The sequence below is a fragment of the Neodiprion virginianus genome, chromosome 1 (genome assembly GCF_021901495.1).
Source record: "Neodiprion virginianus isolate iyNeoVirg1 chromosome 1, iyNeoVirg1.1, whole genome shotgun sequence".
Lineage (NCBI taxonomy): Eukaryota > Metazoa > Arthropoda > Insecta > Hymenoptera > Diprionidae > Neodiprion > Neodiprion virginianus.
The window spans coordinates 2,375,918-2,390,525 of record NC_060877.1 but is presented as its reverse complement, the minus strand read 5'-3'; the positions used below and the strand labels follow the sequence as shown (position 1 = coordinate 2,390,525).

The window sequence follows — 14,608 nt, the reverse complement described above, 5'->3', positions numbered from 1 at the left end:
TAAATGGCGCCAATGATGTCCTCACCTTTGTGATCCCGTTGACGATGGCGTTAAATGATTCTTGGACGAAGCCGAAAGTGGTAAGGTCAAAAAGGACGTCCATCATGTACCCCCCAGGAGCTGAGTGAGTGTGCGTACCGCTGATCATTACGTTTTTATCGCTGTACATATCGTCGAAACGCCCTGACAGCTTCTTCAATACCTGTAATTAGAATTGAACCTATCAATTGTCGTCGAACGTAAAACGAGTAACGACGTAGTTACAAGTTCCACCTGGTCATTCGTATACTTGGATCATTAAAACAAAAGTTCATCGGACTTTTCCACCGGAGCTGGGGGAAAATTTCGTTGATGTATTTTACACTGATACTCCAAACAGACGATTATATCTTTGACGCGATTGAGGATATTTCAGAAGTTATACACCTTCCATCAAGATTAGCGTTTCATTAACGAACTGTAGTAATTTTATGTGTAACTAATCGTGTTTTCATTAGTCAATTAAAAATCAAATAAGTCGTTTTCAGTTTCGTTGGGAAAATTCTTTGATGATCGGAAATTTTTCAAAATAATTTAGGAGCAGTAGCTATCGCGTTGCGGACCGTTCAATGGTTTCTCTACCACGACGATGCAAGAAAATCCACGTAAAACCTGAGACCTTGTATTTGATTCATATAAATATGAGACCCGATTTGTTAGACCGTGATATTTGTTTCACGGTCAGTAAATATTAGCCAATCATATTTGTACAAGCCAACATAATACAAATTTACATACCACTTAGAGTCAGGTTCTAAGCACGCTCCGGTAATCGTTTAGCACAGATTTTTCTGTCTAACGATAAGATACTAATTGCAAAAGCCTGATACATCGACCATGAAACAAAGTATCATCCAGCGCATAATTATGGCATTTTGGAAATTTATCGAGTCACTCTTGCAGCGATACATTTTTTGTCTTTTCATTTCAAGATGCGGGTAATGAGGAAATTCATCATAGCTGAATGAAACCAGCGTGACTGCACAGACCGTGAAAAAATATCATTGACCGTCGTGAATTAAGATGTTTGATTACCGCCAGCCTAACACCGTGTCCAATCATAGCACTGTCTACGCTGACGAAGACGAAACGTTCCTCTCCATCATCGATGATAAAAGCTCGGGAAAAAGTCCTGAGATGAAGTCCCGATCCCTTTTGCTCCGGCCTGGCATATCCCATCTGTAAATTTATTTTCACAACATTAGACGTTTGATCGTCAAAGGTGTCGCGGAAGAGCTTGTATTTCTTGTAATATCGCTTCTTCCTCGAATATTGATGAAAAAATGAACTCCAAGCTTGATGAATACTTAATTTCAAGCTCGAATTTACATCAAACGCGGCGTTAAAACGTGAGAAAACGAGCGAAACGCGGTTTTGCCTGATGCTATCCGCTGATATTTGACACTAATTTCCGTTTCCAAAATATCCCCCTCATGCAGTATCTAAACTCCGACCACATGCCTCGGCAATCTCTGCGGTTAAATTTTGATGAAATACCTTGAACACAAAGCCCATCTTCCCACCAGCTGTTTAGAGGTTGAGGCTTTTGTAAACTAAAGAGAATTCACGGATTCCTTTCAGCAAGACTGCAAGAAGGTTATCCAAGGTCCTCTAAGTTAGCAACTGTTTATTAATAAAATAGCAAAATAGTTGGCAATTTTTTCCATACATGCTCGAATACGAAGGCAATTTTACAACCCGTAACGCAGAGAAGCCTTCCGACTTCGATGAAAAGACACGAAAGGTCACTCACAAATACGATCTCGGCCACGGGTCCTGTGGTATCGGCAATCCCGACACCGACGTTGTACGACGCCTCCGCAGCGCACAATGCCGTTAACAAGAAGCATAGCTTTAGCAGCCGGTGAAACTTCAACATCGAATCCATCAAGCCCGGCTTAGCTTCCTGCAGCAGCTATTTACTGGAACGAGAAAAAAAATTAGAGTGAGAGCTGTGGTAGATACTTGAAAAGCTCGGAGGATCCTGGCGATTTTTTTCGTTACAGCCGTGAAATAAATTGGTGAGAATCCCCATTTCGTCCGGCTTCTTGGAAGGGATGTTCAGGCATGGAAGCCGGAATGAAGGAGGGCGTCGAATTACTATTGAGCGAATCCGCCAACGCACTTTTCCCATTTGGAAATTACTTTCGCGAAACAACAACGCTCCCTCAATTTCCTACCAGACTTCTATTTCTCTCGCCCTTTTCCCATAACTTTGGTCATCCGTATTTACTTCTGTTTTTATTTATCTTCCCCTTCCAAAATTATCTTGTCACATCTTTCATCACACACTTCCCGAAAAATTGCTCAACAAGAATCTTATCAAGACACTTACGATTCTGACGTGACAATCTGTGTTTATTCGTTTTTTTTTTTTTTTTTGTCACGCGCGCACGTCGATCAAAGACAGAATCAAGGACCTTCTTCCATCCTGCGGAGGATGTACTTTGGAAATAAATTTACGATGTTGGCAGGATAAAATGCGGATTTAACATAGATTTCTTTGTTTCGGATACGCTACTCGGTACAGCTACCTTCGCATGGGAATCCAGCTGAAGCCCCTTTCGGAGAGACGACGGAACGAAGGGATGGTCTTTGCCCGAGAAATTGGCACAAGGAATTGACGTGTAATTATTCACTAAACCGATACCACTGCTACCTAAAAATCTCACTCTCTGTTCGACTGTGACGATATTAATGATCAAAGAGCGAAGTCAAGTGCGTAACGGTGCGTCAGCCCAAAAGCCAAATAGGTAACCATAATTGCATAAACGATCAGAGTCCGTCCATTAAATATTCAGACCGCCGGACAATAGCTTCGAGTTATAAAATTTGAAAATTTTCCGTGTCTTTTTTTCCTTTCCTATTTATAACGTAAGTCCCCAGTGAAAATCTTCTTTGCGTATTAGAAGATACTCGGCATAATTTCCGCATGATTACGTATACTTATTACCTGTAAATATACTTCCGGAGAAACCTGCGAATCAATATTGCGAGTATTGGACAAATGCAAACTGCACCGCGACCTCGCTTGAAACACATAAAGAAAATAATAAGCCTGTTCATGCATCGAGTGGTTGATGAATGAATTGTTGGCTGAAAGAGACATTGAATCGGCTCACCGTCACAAAGCGAGCAAGGAAAACATCCGTTACAGCCACACAAGAGCGGAAATGGTTCTCGGATATCCATAATACGGCGGTGGTTTTATTTTTTATTCATAAATTTTACTCGCAAACCGCGATGAATGCGCAATACGAAAAGTTATTTTGTACGAATATTACGTGCCTCTGTATTTATAAACAGTCTCTTATTCCAAAAAATAATAGGGTAAATTGCCCGCACGTGCACGGGAAGATATTTTAGCTTCAAAGCGCCGAATTTCATTTTTCACATGTACCCTAATCGGCTTTCAGACTTTTTGTTGAGCTCGCGACTCGCATTACAATTATCCGACGATACGATATCCAGTATTACACAATACCGCCTCCTCATCTCAACCGGCGTACGAGGTATGAAATATTGAACTTGCAAGTTAATTATAAAACATCTGCATTAATGCGAATTATTCATAATCCGTTTGTATAAATACGTACGAGAGACGTAGTAAATTCTTCTCTATCTGGACGGATTTTCACGAAAATCCTATTAAATTCCAAAGAGTTGGAAGATGATTTTTTGTCTTCTTTTTTATTTCGCTGGGAGTTTATAATTACGGAAATACTCGAAACTCGACTTACAGACCCCGGCCATCGTAAGTGCGTAAAGCATGAAGCGTCAGCCTGGACGTTGAACATCGTCGTAAAAATGAGTCAAGGTAAAAACAATAAATATTTTTCACTACAGGTATGAGTGGGACGTTCACATTGGAAAGCTGAACAGGTTTTCGCTGTTAAAAATACGTACCTATAATAATATACTCTACCTTGCGATATAGCAGGTTGTAAGCATTTTACGCAAACTCACGTTATCCATTCAAGGGTTGAACGAGAGAGGAAGAAAAATGGAAACCAGAAGAAAATGAAAAACCAAAACAAAAACAGTCAATAGAAAATCGATCACAATTACCGCACTAGATGATCAAGTCCGAAACTGCTGAAACGTGCGGCGTCAAAATCTATACAACAATCCCGCCAACGATAAGCTCAAACAATAAATCAAAGCCGTGATGATCGCTATAAATGAAACGGTTCCTGATAACGACAATGACGCAGAACCAAGTGTAAATTTCGTAATTTTTGTACCTCAGAAGACGACAGCTGACTATTGGATCGTCGGATGATACTTTATCAGATATATTATCGCGACGGGAAAGGGACAGAGTAACAGTTCAGCTCAAATTCTCTTCACAGTCAGCAGTGCCAGATCGGATTTCGGTCGGGTATTATCGCGGCAAATTATACGGCGTAGCTGTGCCTGCACAATTGTATACTTGCCGGTTATGCAATTATTCCTGTAATTCACGTTCTCCGTTGCAGAATTGGCAGAGCTTCAGAAATCGCGAGATGAAAGTCTGCGGTCGAGAGACTAGCAGAGTAATCGTGATCCTCTCATAAAGCTTTCAAAGTTCCTTTGTCCCGTGAACAGCTTAAAGTCGAATCCGGCCAATCCGGCCAATCAATTACCGGACACCGCAAGAACGTTCATAGTTATTTAAAGAAAAACTTGTCACGTGCCAAAGTCAAACCGTTGCGACGCGACGCAGAGAACGCGAATGTGAATGACCGGATCAGACCGCGAATAACAAACGAATGATTGAATCAACCGCGCTGCTGTTAATTCCACTGACAATTTTCACCGATGCTGTATCGTCTATAGTCATTTTAGATTCGACGAGGCGACAACAAGCCGGTAGTTGCCATGAATCATTTCTATTTATGAACTCCAGCTTATCATGAGAAATTGTCACAAACAAGGATGAAAAATGTCTCGTAGATATTATTTTACAAGCTTTTTACGTCGAAGAAGATTGTCATCTCGATCAGGCTTCGTGTCTACGCTTAGCGCTTCACGTGCGCTGCTCGGCAGAATAGCACAAGCCTAAAACGCATGTGGAGTAGACGATAGTGTGCGCAAAGATGCATCAGGCTACCGCCGGAAGTTTGATACAACGTTCGAATCAAACGGCTGACCTAGAAACCCGATGCCTTTGTGCGCCGGACAACTTTTACTTTTTACCTACCAGCTACGGTCTTCACGATTACGTTAGTTGCATCGCAGTGATACGGAGATTAAGAATTCTTTACAACCTGACCGAGTTACTGCGGCTCACGTCTCACCGGAACTTTTACCCGAGATAAAATACAGCCCAGATAATGTCGAGAATATTCAATTCAATGGCTTTCTTTGATCGTAACTTTACTAATGAATTAAATAGATTTTTTTCAAAAGGCGCGGTAATTGAATCGAATTATGGCGGAGGGAAGGGAGGGGAGGTGATGCTGATAAAGATTTTTGGTTAACAACCCTCGTGTCGAACAGCTTGTCGGAAATTGGTTTATATTAGTCAAAAACGTGGGAGTAATCCATCGGCGGGTGTATAATTAATAAGAATCGAGGCTTGTAGAAAAAAGTTGCATGAGGTAAATGTTCGGAGTCCCGCTCTTACCTGTAACGTGAATATAATCCTTTCTTGAAACGTGATTTTTCGAAGGTATCCGATGCATGGTCACGATCCTCACAAGATGTGAGCCTTGTACTCGGAGATTTGTCGGCAGTACGAGGACCGCGAGATTCTCAGCACTTCATATCTCGATCAACGTCACTCTGGAATTAATCTTCGTCAATAACAGTTCGACGAGGGAATTTCAATCAAGAGAATAAAATTAAATCACACATATACAAACAGAAGCTGTATAAGGCCAACGGTTACGAAGAGCGCGGTGACGCGACTGAATTTATATTATACACGTCAACTGTTAGAAAGCGAGTGTGATAATTCGTCGACTAGGTATACATGTACTGTAACACTTTTGGCTCTCATTCATTCCGCTGGTATTTTTATGTCATTCTTTTTCACTTCTTCTTGCAACCAGTTTTCTTCACCTGTTAAAAATACCGGCACGGTTTCTAGGCCGACAACTCGGTCCTGAAATCCTCGGCGAATATTCACCGAGGTTCGGAACTATGCGATTATTATTCCCCCTCCGATGATTCTAGCTTCCGTAGCTAACTGTTTAATCCAACGACAAGGTGGCCGTCATCGCGTTGCGGTCGAATTAACTCCGATCAATATCACACCATGGTAACGGTACTCACACACGGTGGCTGATCATTGTTTTACAGTGTCTCGACCTCCGATCACTTCGCCGTCTTTGCTCCCCAGTCACTCTGTCTTGCGGATCAACTTGATCTTGCGCCGGGAAAAAAAGGCGAAATCAACAAGCAAGCAAGAGTAATCGGAGCACTTTCACCTCTGCTTGAAACTGGTTCAACGAATCACCGATCGGGTTTTTGTCGCCCCCTGCTTCGAAGTCTCTCGCATCCTTTTACAGTGCCCGGGACTATTTCCGAACAGATTTCTGACCGACCGAGTATTATTATCAGAGATACACGTTATATTTCACCGCGGTTAAACTATCGGAAAGAATGACACGACAGCCGTCCACAACGCCGGCGTCACCTGGTCTGTTAAGCAGCGGAATCGGTATACGAGTCGCGAATAATGCGAGTGCGATGACGTCGACTACCTGCCACCGTCACGTAGGAGGAGAAAAAGGTAAAACCTGGGGAAGGGGCATGGTCGAGTAGCCCATCACCCTTCTCTACAATGACCATCAGCCTCCAGTGCATCTTGGACTGGAAACGGAATGCAGCTGGACCGGTGCACGGTGGTGGTGATGGACCTACAAAGGCCGATAAACGGGGGCAAAGTCGACTCTCCGTCGTTACGGTTCTAGGAGAAAAGAACCCGGAGAGTTAGAACTGGGAACGAAAAAAAAAAGACCACGATTTGGCGGTACCTGTAACCTTTCTCGTTTCGTAATGGTGTTATACCTGAAATATGCATTGCCTATAAGCGACTACTGGTTGTGATGAATTTTTGGTACGGAATTTGCATTTACGCGTAGAGTATGAAATGAGATATACGTACGTAATCCCTTCTCTTGGGACTTTCACTGCGAGTATATTTGGTATCGTGAATGTTAGAAAATAAGATTGCAGCTCACTTTTCAAATTTGCATGACATGTGCATAGACAGTGTTAACGATTCTTCGACGGTTCGAACGAAATCCATTTTGCGATATGGATGACGTACACGCGTCGTTTGCTTTCTGGTTCCAGGTATTTGTGCTACTTGAGAAGAATCTGTAAACAAGGACCGTGAAAACGGTGATAGAACTCCATGTATTTATATGGCGTAATTAACTACTGCGTAAACTTGATCACGCATCAGAAACGGCAAACGATAGCTTCGAAAGCAAGTTGATAATTAGGATGAAATTTCTCTGACGATGAGGGATTAGCACAAAACCCACTCGATAAATTAAGTCAAGCGCTCATCTTCAACGTGGATAGAATTGGAACACGCTTAGCGTTTCTCATTCCGAAACTTTGGGTAGAGACGGATGGGCAAAAAATTGTAGTTTTTTTTTTAATCCTACGCCTGGGTGAGGTGACAAAGCTAATCTTAAGTCTGAGGATTTAATTGTCAACCAACCTTCCGACCATCTCATCAGCCGATGAATTATTCTGACTATTATTCAAGTCTATGTAACTTGCAGCTTTTACTTCAGCCAACACATTCGATAAATTACGACCAAGAGAAGAGGCAAGATTGTGCGATGTAACAGTGTCTCCGTTACCATACAGAGATCATAATTGATTTTTGTGAAGGTAAAACTCAGCCGCTCGTTGGAAATTTATTGAAATATTCAAGTTTATTCTAGGGGGGATACAAATGCCTCCTGAATTTCTTTTTAGTTTCTAAAATTTGTCATTCGTTTCATCCGAGGAATGGATTTCACTTGAAACACCAATTGACTCCGATCGTCACCGTATTCGAGATACTTTCATCTGCAGATAATCGTAAACCAGTGTTTGAAACCTCTTGCGAAAACAGCTTCAGCCGAGATCAAAGAATTACGGTGTTATTGGAAAAGTGAAACGCAATCTCTGGATGATTTTGAAATTGCAAAGCGTTGGAATATCGCAACCTACGGTTACTTAATAAATAATAATTAAAAGCGCGAAGGACGCTTCGTTCCGCAAACATGTATGACAATATTTTTTTCACCGAGAGAGGTGGAGTCTCTTTTACCTACACGTAACGAATGCATACGAAGCGTGCAGACTTTCGCGCCGCGGTTCCTCGAGATTTATTGCACACCGTAATAAGTGGGTATAAGCTACAGCCGTAGAGATGTGCCAAACTCTGGACCACCAACATTACCATATTCATGCGATAATGCAGGTCGAGGAAACGTTTGCCGCATACGGCGATAAATCAGAGAGGCAAGAATTCGGTGTGGAAAGATATTGCAAAATGCGTGTAAGCTCCGGTTCAACATGCAGAATTCCAGGTCTAGGAAACCGTGACAGTTGATTGACAGTCGCAAAATTGCAGGCCTCGCATTATTCCCGCATTTTTTAATACTTTTAATATTGAATGTAAAGCGAATGTCGACGACGGTAGAACGACTCAAATGTCATTCCTTGCAATCGCAGAGAGTCAACTAATTTTTTCCCCTTTCTCACTTCTCCCACTTTGCATAATTATTTCACCATAAATCGTTGACCTCATTTTAAAAACGCAATTTGAGCGCAGTTTAAACGGGCTTGCTCAATAATCTACTCTGAACAGTTTGCTCATGTTCGACTCGTTGAAAAGTCACATCCTTCAAGTCATCCGTAATACTCGAAGCCAAAAAAATTTTTATTGGTACGATATAAGTAACGAAATTCCACTGAATAAATGTACTCACTGCGCGACACGTGGAATTCCGTGGAAAAAAAATTTTAATCTAGAACCACGTGTGCCTGGCTCGAAAAATGGGGCAAAACTGAAGAGTATGGAGAAAAATTTGTGATCGCTTACAGCCAACGCAGCTGTGTTTGACTAACGCAATGATAAACAATATTCTCATTACTTGAATACAGAGCGCAAATATTTCTTCCTCTATTATGCTAATAATGATTCACAAAAAAAAAAAAAAATGTATTGAAGTTTGGATAAAATATAATCTATTGTCAGTGACAATTCACTTGACAAAAGGTTTGTTTTTCTGACCGGTACTCCAAACGGAGAAAGACCGTCTGTTGAACTAAGATGAAGTAAAAAGGAGCCAATCACTCCTCAGACACAAACATTAATCGTCGCCTCGAAATTCTATGAGCTTGAAAATCCTTGCCAGACTCATCGTACGCATCACATCCAGACAGATAACAGGGTCTGCTCTCTTCATTAACACGTTAGATAAAGATCCATGAGGTCTGAACGGAGAATCCCCCACACCACTTGGACTCTCCCATTTATCGTCAGCTAAGAAAACGAACGTCGGACTGAAAAAATAAGACAGCTCTCTGCGAAGCTATGGCAAAAGCCTGTATCGGGAAATTGAACGAGAGCCAGTATTGTGCTCGGCACAATCAATTCGAAGATACTTTCTTCGACGGGCAGTCGTCGGCCCGCATGCAAGAGAAAGAGAAAGTAAAAGTGTTTCCGTTGCGCCACCACTCACGGTTGTATCATTTCCCAGTCGGCACAAAATTGCCGCCAATCGTTTCAACGCCGCATGCCAGCCGCTCCACCCGCATGTCAATCAGCATTTATCGTTAGACGAGGAAGCTCGACCACTAATATATTTTGTGATGGTAATTCATTTTTTTTTTTTTTATTAATTTATCATTTCCGATGCAGGCTCATATTTTTCCTCATGAGATAGATATATTCTCCGTTTTGTGCTGGTCATATTTCTATGGGCATGAAAAGGGGAAGCAGTTTCCCCTGACGTAACGGATGACGTGCTTCTTAATTATTTTATATTTTGTAGTTATTATTATTATTATTATTATTATTATTATTGTTGTTGTTATTCATTTAAACTCTTAGTCAGCGGCCATTCCCCATTTGAGTGCGTTTTCATTGACGGCCCACTCAGACACTAATTCGTGTGATAATGGCTTTCAGCTGTGCTATATCGTCACCTTTTACCATGGTCTGTAGGGTCGACCGTTTGTCGACCGGACTGCTGATGATGATTTTCATGCAAGCAGACTACCATAAATTGATTCTCGCCATCATGGCATTTCGTTAGATAATATATCGCTGCAAATTTATAATCATTTTATTTTTAACGAACGGGGTTTCTTGTCTTAGCATATCTACCTATTTCTACGTTCGCAATTTGTTCAAGGATTCAGGATAATCGTTAAATTAATGCGAGGGAAATAAACGAAACTACAATACAGGTACTTCGAATGAAATAGTATATTTATTGATAGATATGTGAGCATGCGTAGCACGTTTATAGAATAATCGAAAAATTATGCTGTTGTGCAAACGCGAATCGGTTTCCGGGATCAAAAGTTATGTATATCGTATGAATGCGTGAACGGGTTATTTGCTTCTTTCGATTTATGTTACAGAGTTGTGAGCCTTGAGTGAGGTCTGACAAACAGGCGAGTCACGGAAAATTTTCAAGTGTACAGCATCGCAGTACTTGGAATACCGAAACCTCAGCACGTACGCTGGAAGATCTTGAATTTAGATTGACTGACAGGCAATACTGAGCAACCTATGTTACGTCGTACTCGTACAGCATCATCAAACGATGAATTATTGGAGATCTGAAGTGAGTACAGCATACGGAATTTCACAGCTACGACGTGTATGAACCGATATAGACTTGTGTTTAATTTTCCAGAATGTCACGTGCATGTGTAGCCAAGATTTGGCAGTATGGAGAACGTCGATTGCATTTTTTACTGGAGAATGATAAATTCGCGTCAAGTTCATCGGCTGGAAGTCTTCAACACAAACGCCTGATGTCGAGCAGCACAAGATGAATGAACACTGCAAATCACACGGATTTCAATGGAAGAAGGTCCTTAATAAGTGGCACGGAAGACATATAACAGTGATCAAGCGTTTATCGTTAAACTGAGCAGATTCAAAATATCTGAAAATGTGCTTGAACGATTTGCTTGGGAAACCACGTTTAGTGCAATTTGGTTAACGTTAGTTGGATCGTGGAGGTGAAAATTTATGTGCGTGATATTGATGGGTGTTAATTAGTTGATTAGTTAGTACGTTACCCTATAATCTGCATAGTATCTTCAATCATGTATTTCTAATTACATATTTTGTACTGATATGAATATGGGAAATGATGCCAAAACTGTGTTGTATGAATGCTCTCTGATTAATTATTGATACGAAGGTCGCGACGAGTCTGAAAACGCGTCTCAAACTGATTCTAGGACCATTGGTTTTTCGCCGCAACAGACACGGAATGAATCTAACACCTGTAAGATTTTTACGGACAAAGTTTAGCTACTTATTTTTTTGGATAGAGAACCGTTGCGTAGTCTGAGCTCGCCGCGAACGGCGTATTACAATATGTCGTGAGTTTTGCCCAAAATTTTGACGATTTTTGATAACGCTGGAAACAATTCTTTCATGCACTTTCATACACACGTAATTTTGCGATAAAAATCGATTGCGCGCAGTCCGAACACGCCGCGCGCAATGGGTCAAGAGATTCAGCCGACAAACAAGAAAATCTTGCGGTATTATCAGTTGTTGGTCCTTTGCGATTGTATATACCCATTCTTCATTTTCGAGGGTCCGATTAGAGTACAAACTTCGCAAAGACAGCAAGTTTTACCTAACATGGAACGGTTCAGAAGTACCATCCAAAATACAAAGAAAATTTTGACTGGGTCTCGACAAGGTGATAGAGAAAAGTCATAAATTCATGGCTCAAAGTTTCGATTTATTCAGTATGACTTAATTCTAGTACAAGTGTTCCTGTGTCAGTGTGTAGTTATTTAACAGGTTAACAGATAGAGCTGGAGTGAAAGACTAAGGAAAAGCAATAATATCATTGAATATGTGATAAGTAATCTAATTATTGGATGAGAAAATATGTGTGCAATATACACTGTCATGGGCAGACCATGAAAAATATTATATCGGATGATTATAATCATAGTTTGAGTACACAGCTCGAATTTTGGCAGAGGTACGCTAGCGAGAAATGTCTGCACGAACGATGAATGTTGTATAATATTGTATGGTCATTGGTTTAGGTGTCCTGAATATTACAAATACATAAATTTAGTTTAAACAATATTACTTTTGTCTATCCTGAACTCTTGATCGCTTTCTTATCTGGATATCTTTTTCGCACTCTTAAGGATACAATAAATTTAACGATGGTGGCTCAGATCACCTCTAGAAAATAGAATATTTCACTCAAGCAAAAAGTAAGGCTAACCCCTTTGCATTTTTGGCGGAAATTTTCAAGACTTTGAAAAGTGCTGGGATGAATTAATTGTAGCACTATTCCGACGTAATTTTGCGAAAGAAATCGATTGGGCGCAGTCCCAATACGCTGCGATCAACGCATCGAAAGTTACAGCCAAAAAACGAAGACCTGAATTTTCGACATTCTTCAGCAGGTGTATTTTTCTTCTCAATTTTTCTCCTGTTGATCCCACGCTCTTTTCGCTGCGTTTTCTGAGTTCCTTGGGGTCCAATTGGTCGGGAAAGAGTCATACGAATCAATTCTGAGACGAAAAATTTTTTGGTCAAAAAAAAACGCAGGTTAACCCCTTTGTATTTTTGGCGAAAATTTTCGCGATTTTGAAAATTGCTGGAATCGATTCTTTCAGGCACTATTCCGACGAAATTTTGCAAGAGAAATCGATTGGGCGCAGTCCCAATACGCTGCGATCAACGCATCGAAAGTTACAGCCAAAAAACGAAGACCTGAATTTTCGACATTTTTCAACAGGTGTATTTTTCTTCTCAATTTCTCACCTGTTGATCCCACGCTCTTTTCGCTGCGTTTTCTGAGTTCCTTGGGGTCCAATTGGTCGGGAAAGAGTCATACGAATCAATTCTGAGGCGAAAAATTTTTTGGTCAAAAAAAAAGGAAGGTTAACCCCTTTGTGTTTTTGGCGAATATTTTCGCGATTTTCAAAAGTGCTGGAATAAATTAATTGTGGCACTATTCCGACGTAATTTTGCGAGAGAAATCGATTGGGCGCAGTCCCAATACGCTGCGATCAACGCATCGAAAGTTAGAGCCAAAAAACGAAAACCTGAATTTTCGACATTTTTCAGCAGGTGCTTTTTTCCTCGTATCTCCTCTCCCGTTGATCCCACGCTCCTTTTGTTGCGTTTTCTGAGTTCCTTGGGGTCCAATTGGTCGGGAAAGAGTCATACGAATCAATTCTGAGGCGAAAAATTTTTTGGTCAAAAAAAAAGGAAGGTTAACCCCTTTGTATTTTTGGCGAAAATTTTCGCGATTTTGAAAAGTGCTGGAATCAATTCTTTCAGGCACTATTCCGACGTAATTTTGCGAGAGAAATCGATTGGGCGCAGTCCCAATACGCTGCGATCAACGCATCGAATGTTACAGCCAAAAAACGAAGACCTGAATTTTCGACATTTTTCAACAGGTGTATTTTTCTTCTCAATTTCTCTCCTGTTGATCCCACGCTCTTTTCGCTGCGTTTTCTGAGTTCCTTGGGGTCCAATTGGTCGGGAAAGAGTCATACGAATCAATTCTGAGACGAAAAATTTTTTGGTCAAAAAAAAAAGGAAGGTTAACCCCTTTGTATTTTTGGCGAAAATTTTCGCGATTTTGAAAAGTGCTAGAATAAATTAATTGTGGCACTATTCCGACGTAATTTTGCGAGAGAAATCGATTGGGCGCAGTCCCAATACGCTGCGATCAACGCATCGAAGGTTACAGCCAAAAAACGAAAACCTGAATTTTCGACATTTTTCAGCAGGTGCTTTTTTACTCGTATCTTCTCTCCCGCTGATCCCACGCTCCTTTTGCTGCGTTTTCTGAGTTCCTTGGGGTCCAATTGGTCGGGAAAGAGTCATACGAATCAATTCGGAGACGAAAAATTTTTTGGTCAAAAAAAAAGGAAGGTTAACCCCTTTGTATTTTTGGCGAAAATTTTCGCGATTTTGAAAAGTGCTAGAATAAATTAATTGTGACACTATTCCGACGTAATTTTGCGAGAGAAATCGATTGGGCGCAGTTCCAATACGCTGCGATCAACGCATGGAATGTTACAGCCAAAAAACGAAGACCTGAATTTTCGACATTTTTCAACAGGTGTATTTTTCTTCTCAATTTCTCTCCTGTTGATCCAACGCTCTTTTCGCTGCGTGTTCTGAGTTCCTTGGGGTCCAATTGGTCGGAAAAGAGTCGTACGAATCAATTCTGAGACGAAAAATTTTTTGGTCAAAAAAAAAGGAAGGTTAACCCCTTTGTATTTTTGGCGAAAATTTTCGCGATTTTGAAAAGTGCTGGAATCAATTCTTTCAGGCACTATTCCGACGTAATTTTGCGAGAGAAATCGATTGGGCGCAGTCCCAATACGC

At 40.9% G+C, this 14,608-nt stretch overlaps 1 protein-coding gene and 1 long non-coding RNA gene across 8 annotated transcripts in view; one reads left to right on the top strand and one right to left on the bottom strand.

The window, feature by feature from the left end:
- The window catches only part of LOC124306462 (neutral ceramidase), a 40,590-nt gene extending 31,610 nt beyond the window's left edge, over positions 1-8,980 (bottom strand). Inside the window, exons 1-5 of one of the 7 annotated variants that reach the window (XM_046767258.1) lie at positions 8,964-8,980; positions 5,648-5,805; positions 1,793-1,961; positions 1,075-1,218; positions 26-202 (exon numbers count right to left, since the gene is read on the bottom strand). In XM_046767258.1, the coding sequence (XP_046623214.1) occupies positions 26-202; positions 1,075-1,218; positions 1,793-1,927 (456 nt within the window). In that variant the 5' untranslated portion in view covers positions 1,928-1,961; positions 5,648-5,805; positions 8,964-8,980. Of the gene's footprint in view, positions 1-25; positions 203-1,074; positions 1,219-1,792; positions 1,962-4,107; positions 4,127-4,475; positions 4,793-5,647; positions 5,806-5,875; positions 6,059-6,084; positions 6,682-8,963 lie in introns of those variants that run through there. The other 6 variants (XM_046767225.1, XM_046767240.1, XM_046767248.1 and 3 more) reach the window with 6 other exon arrangements.
- Positions 8,981-9,866: 886 nt separating this feature from the next.
- On the top strand, positions 9,867-12,208 carry LOC124306592 (uncharacterized). The gene is made up of 3 exons (XR_006908646.1): positions 9,867-10,449; positions 10,627-10,832; positions 10,905-12,208. It is a non-coding gene; the product is annotated as an uncharacterized LOC124306592 (long non-coding RNA).
- Positions 12,209-14,608: the final 2,400 nt, after the last annotated feature.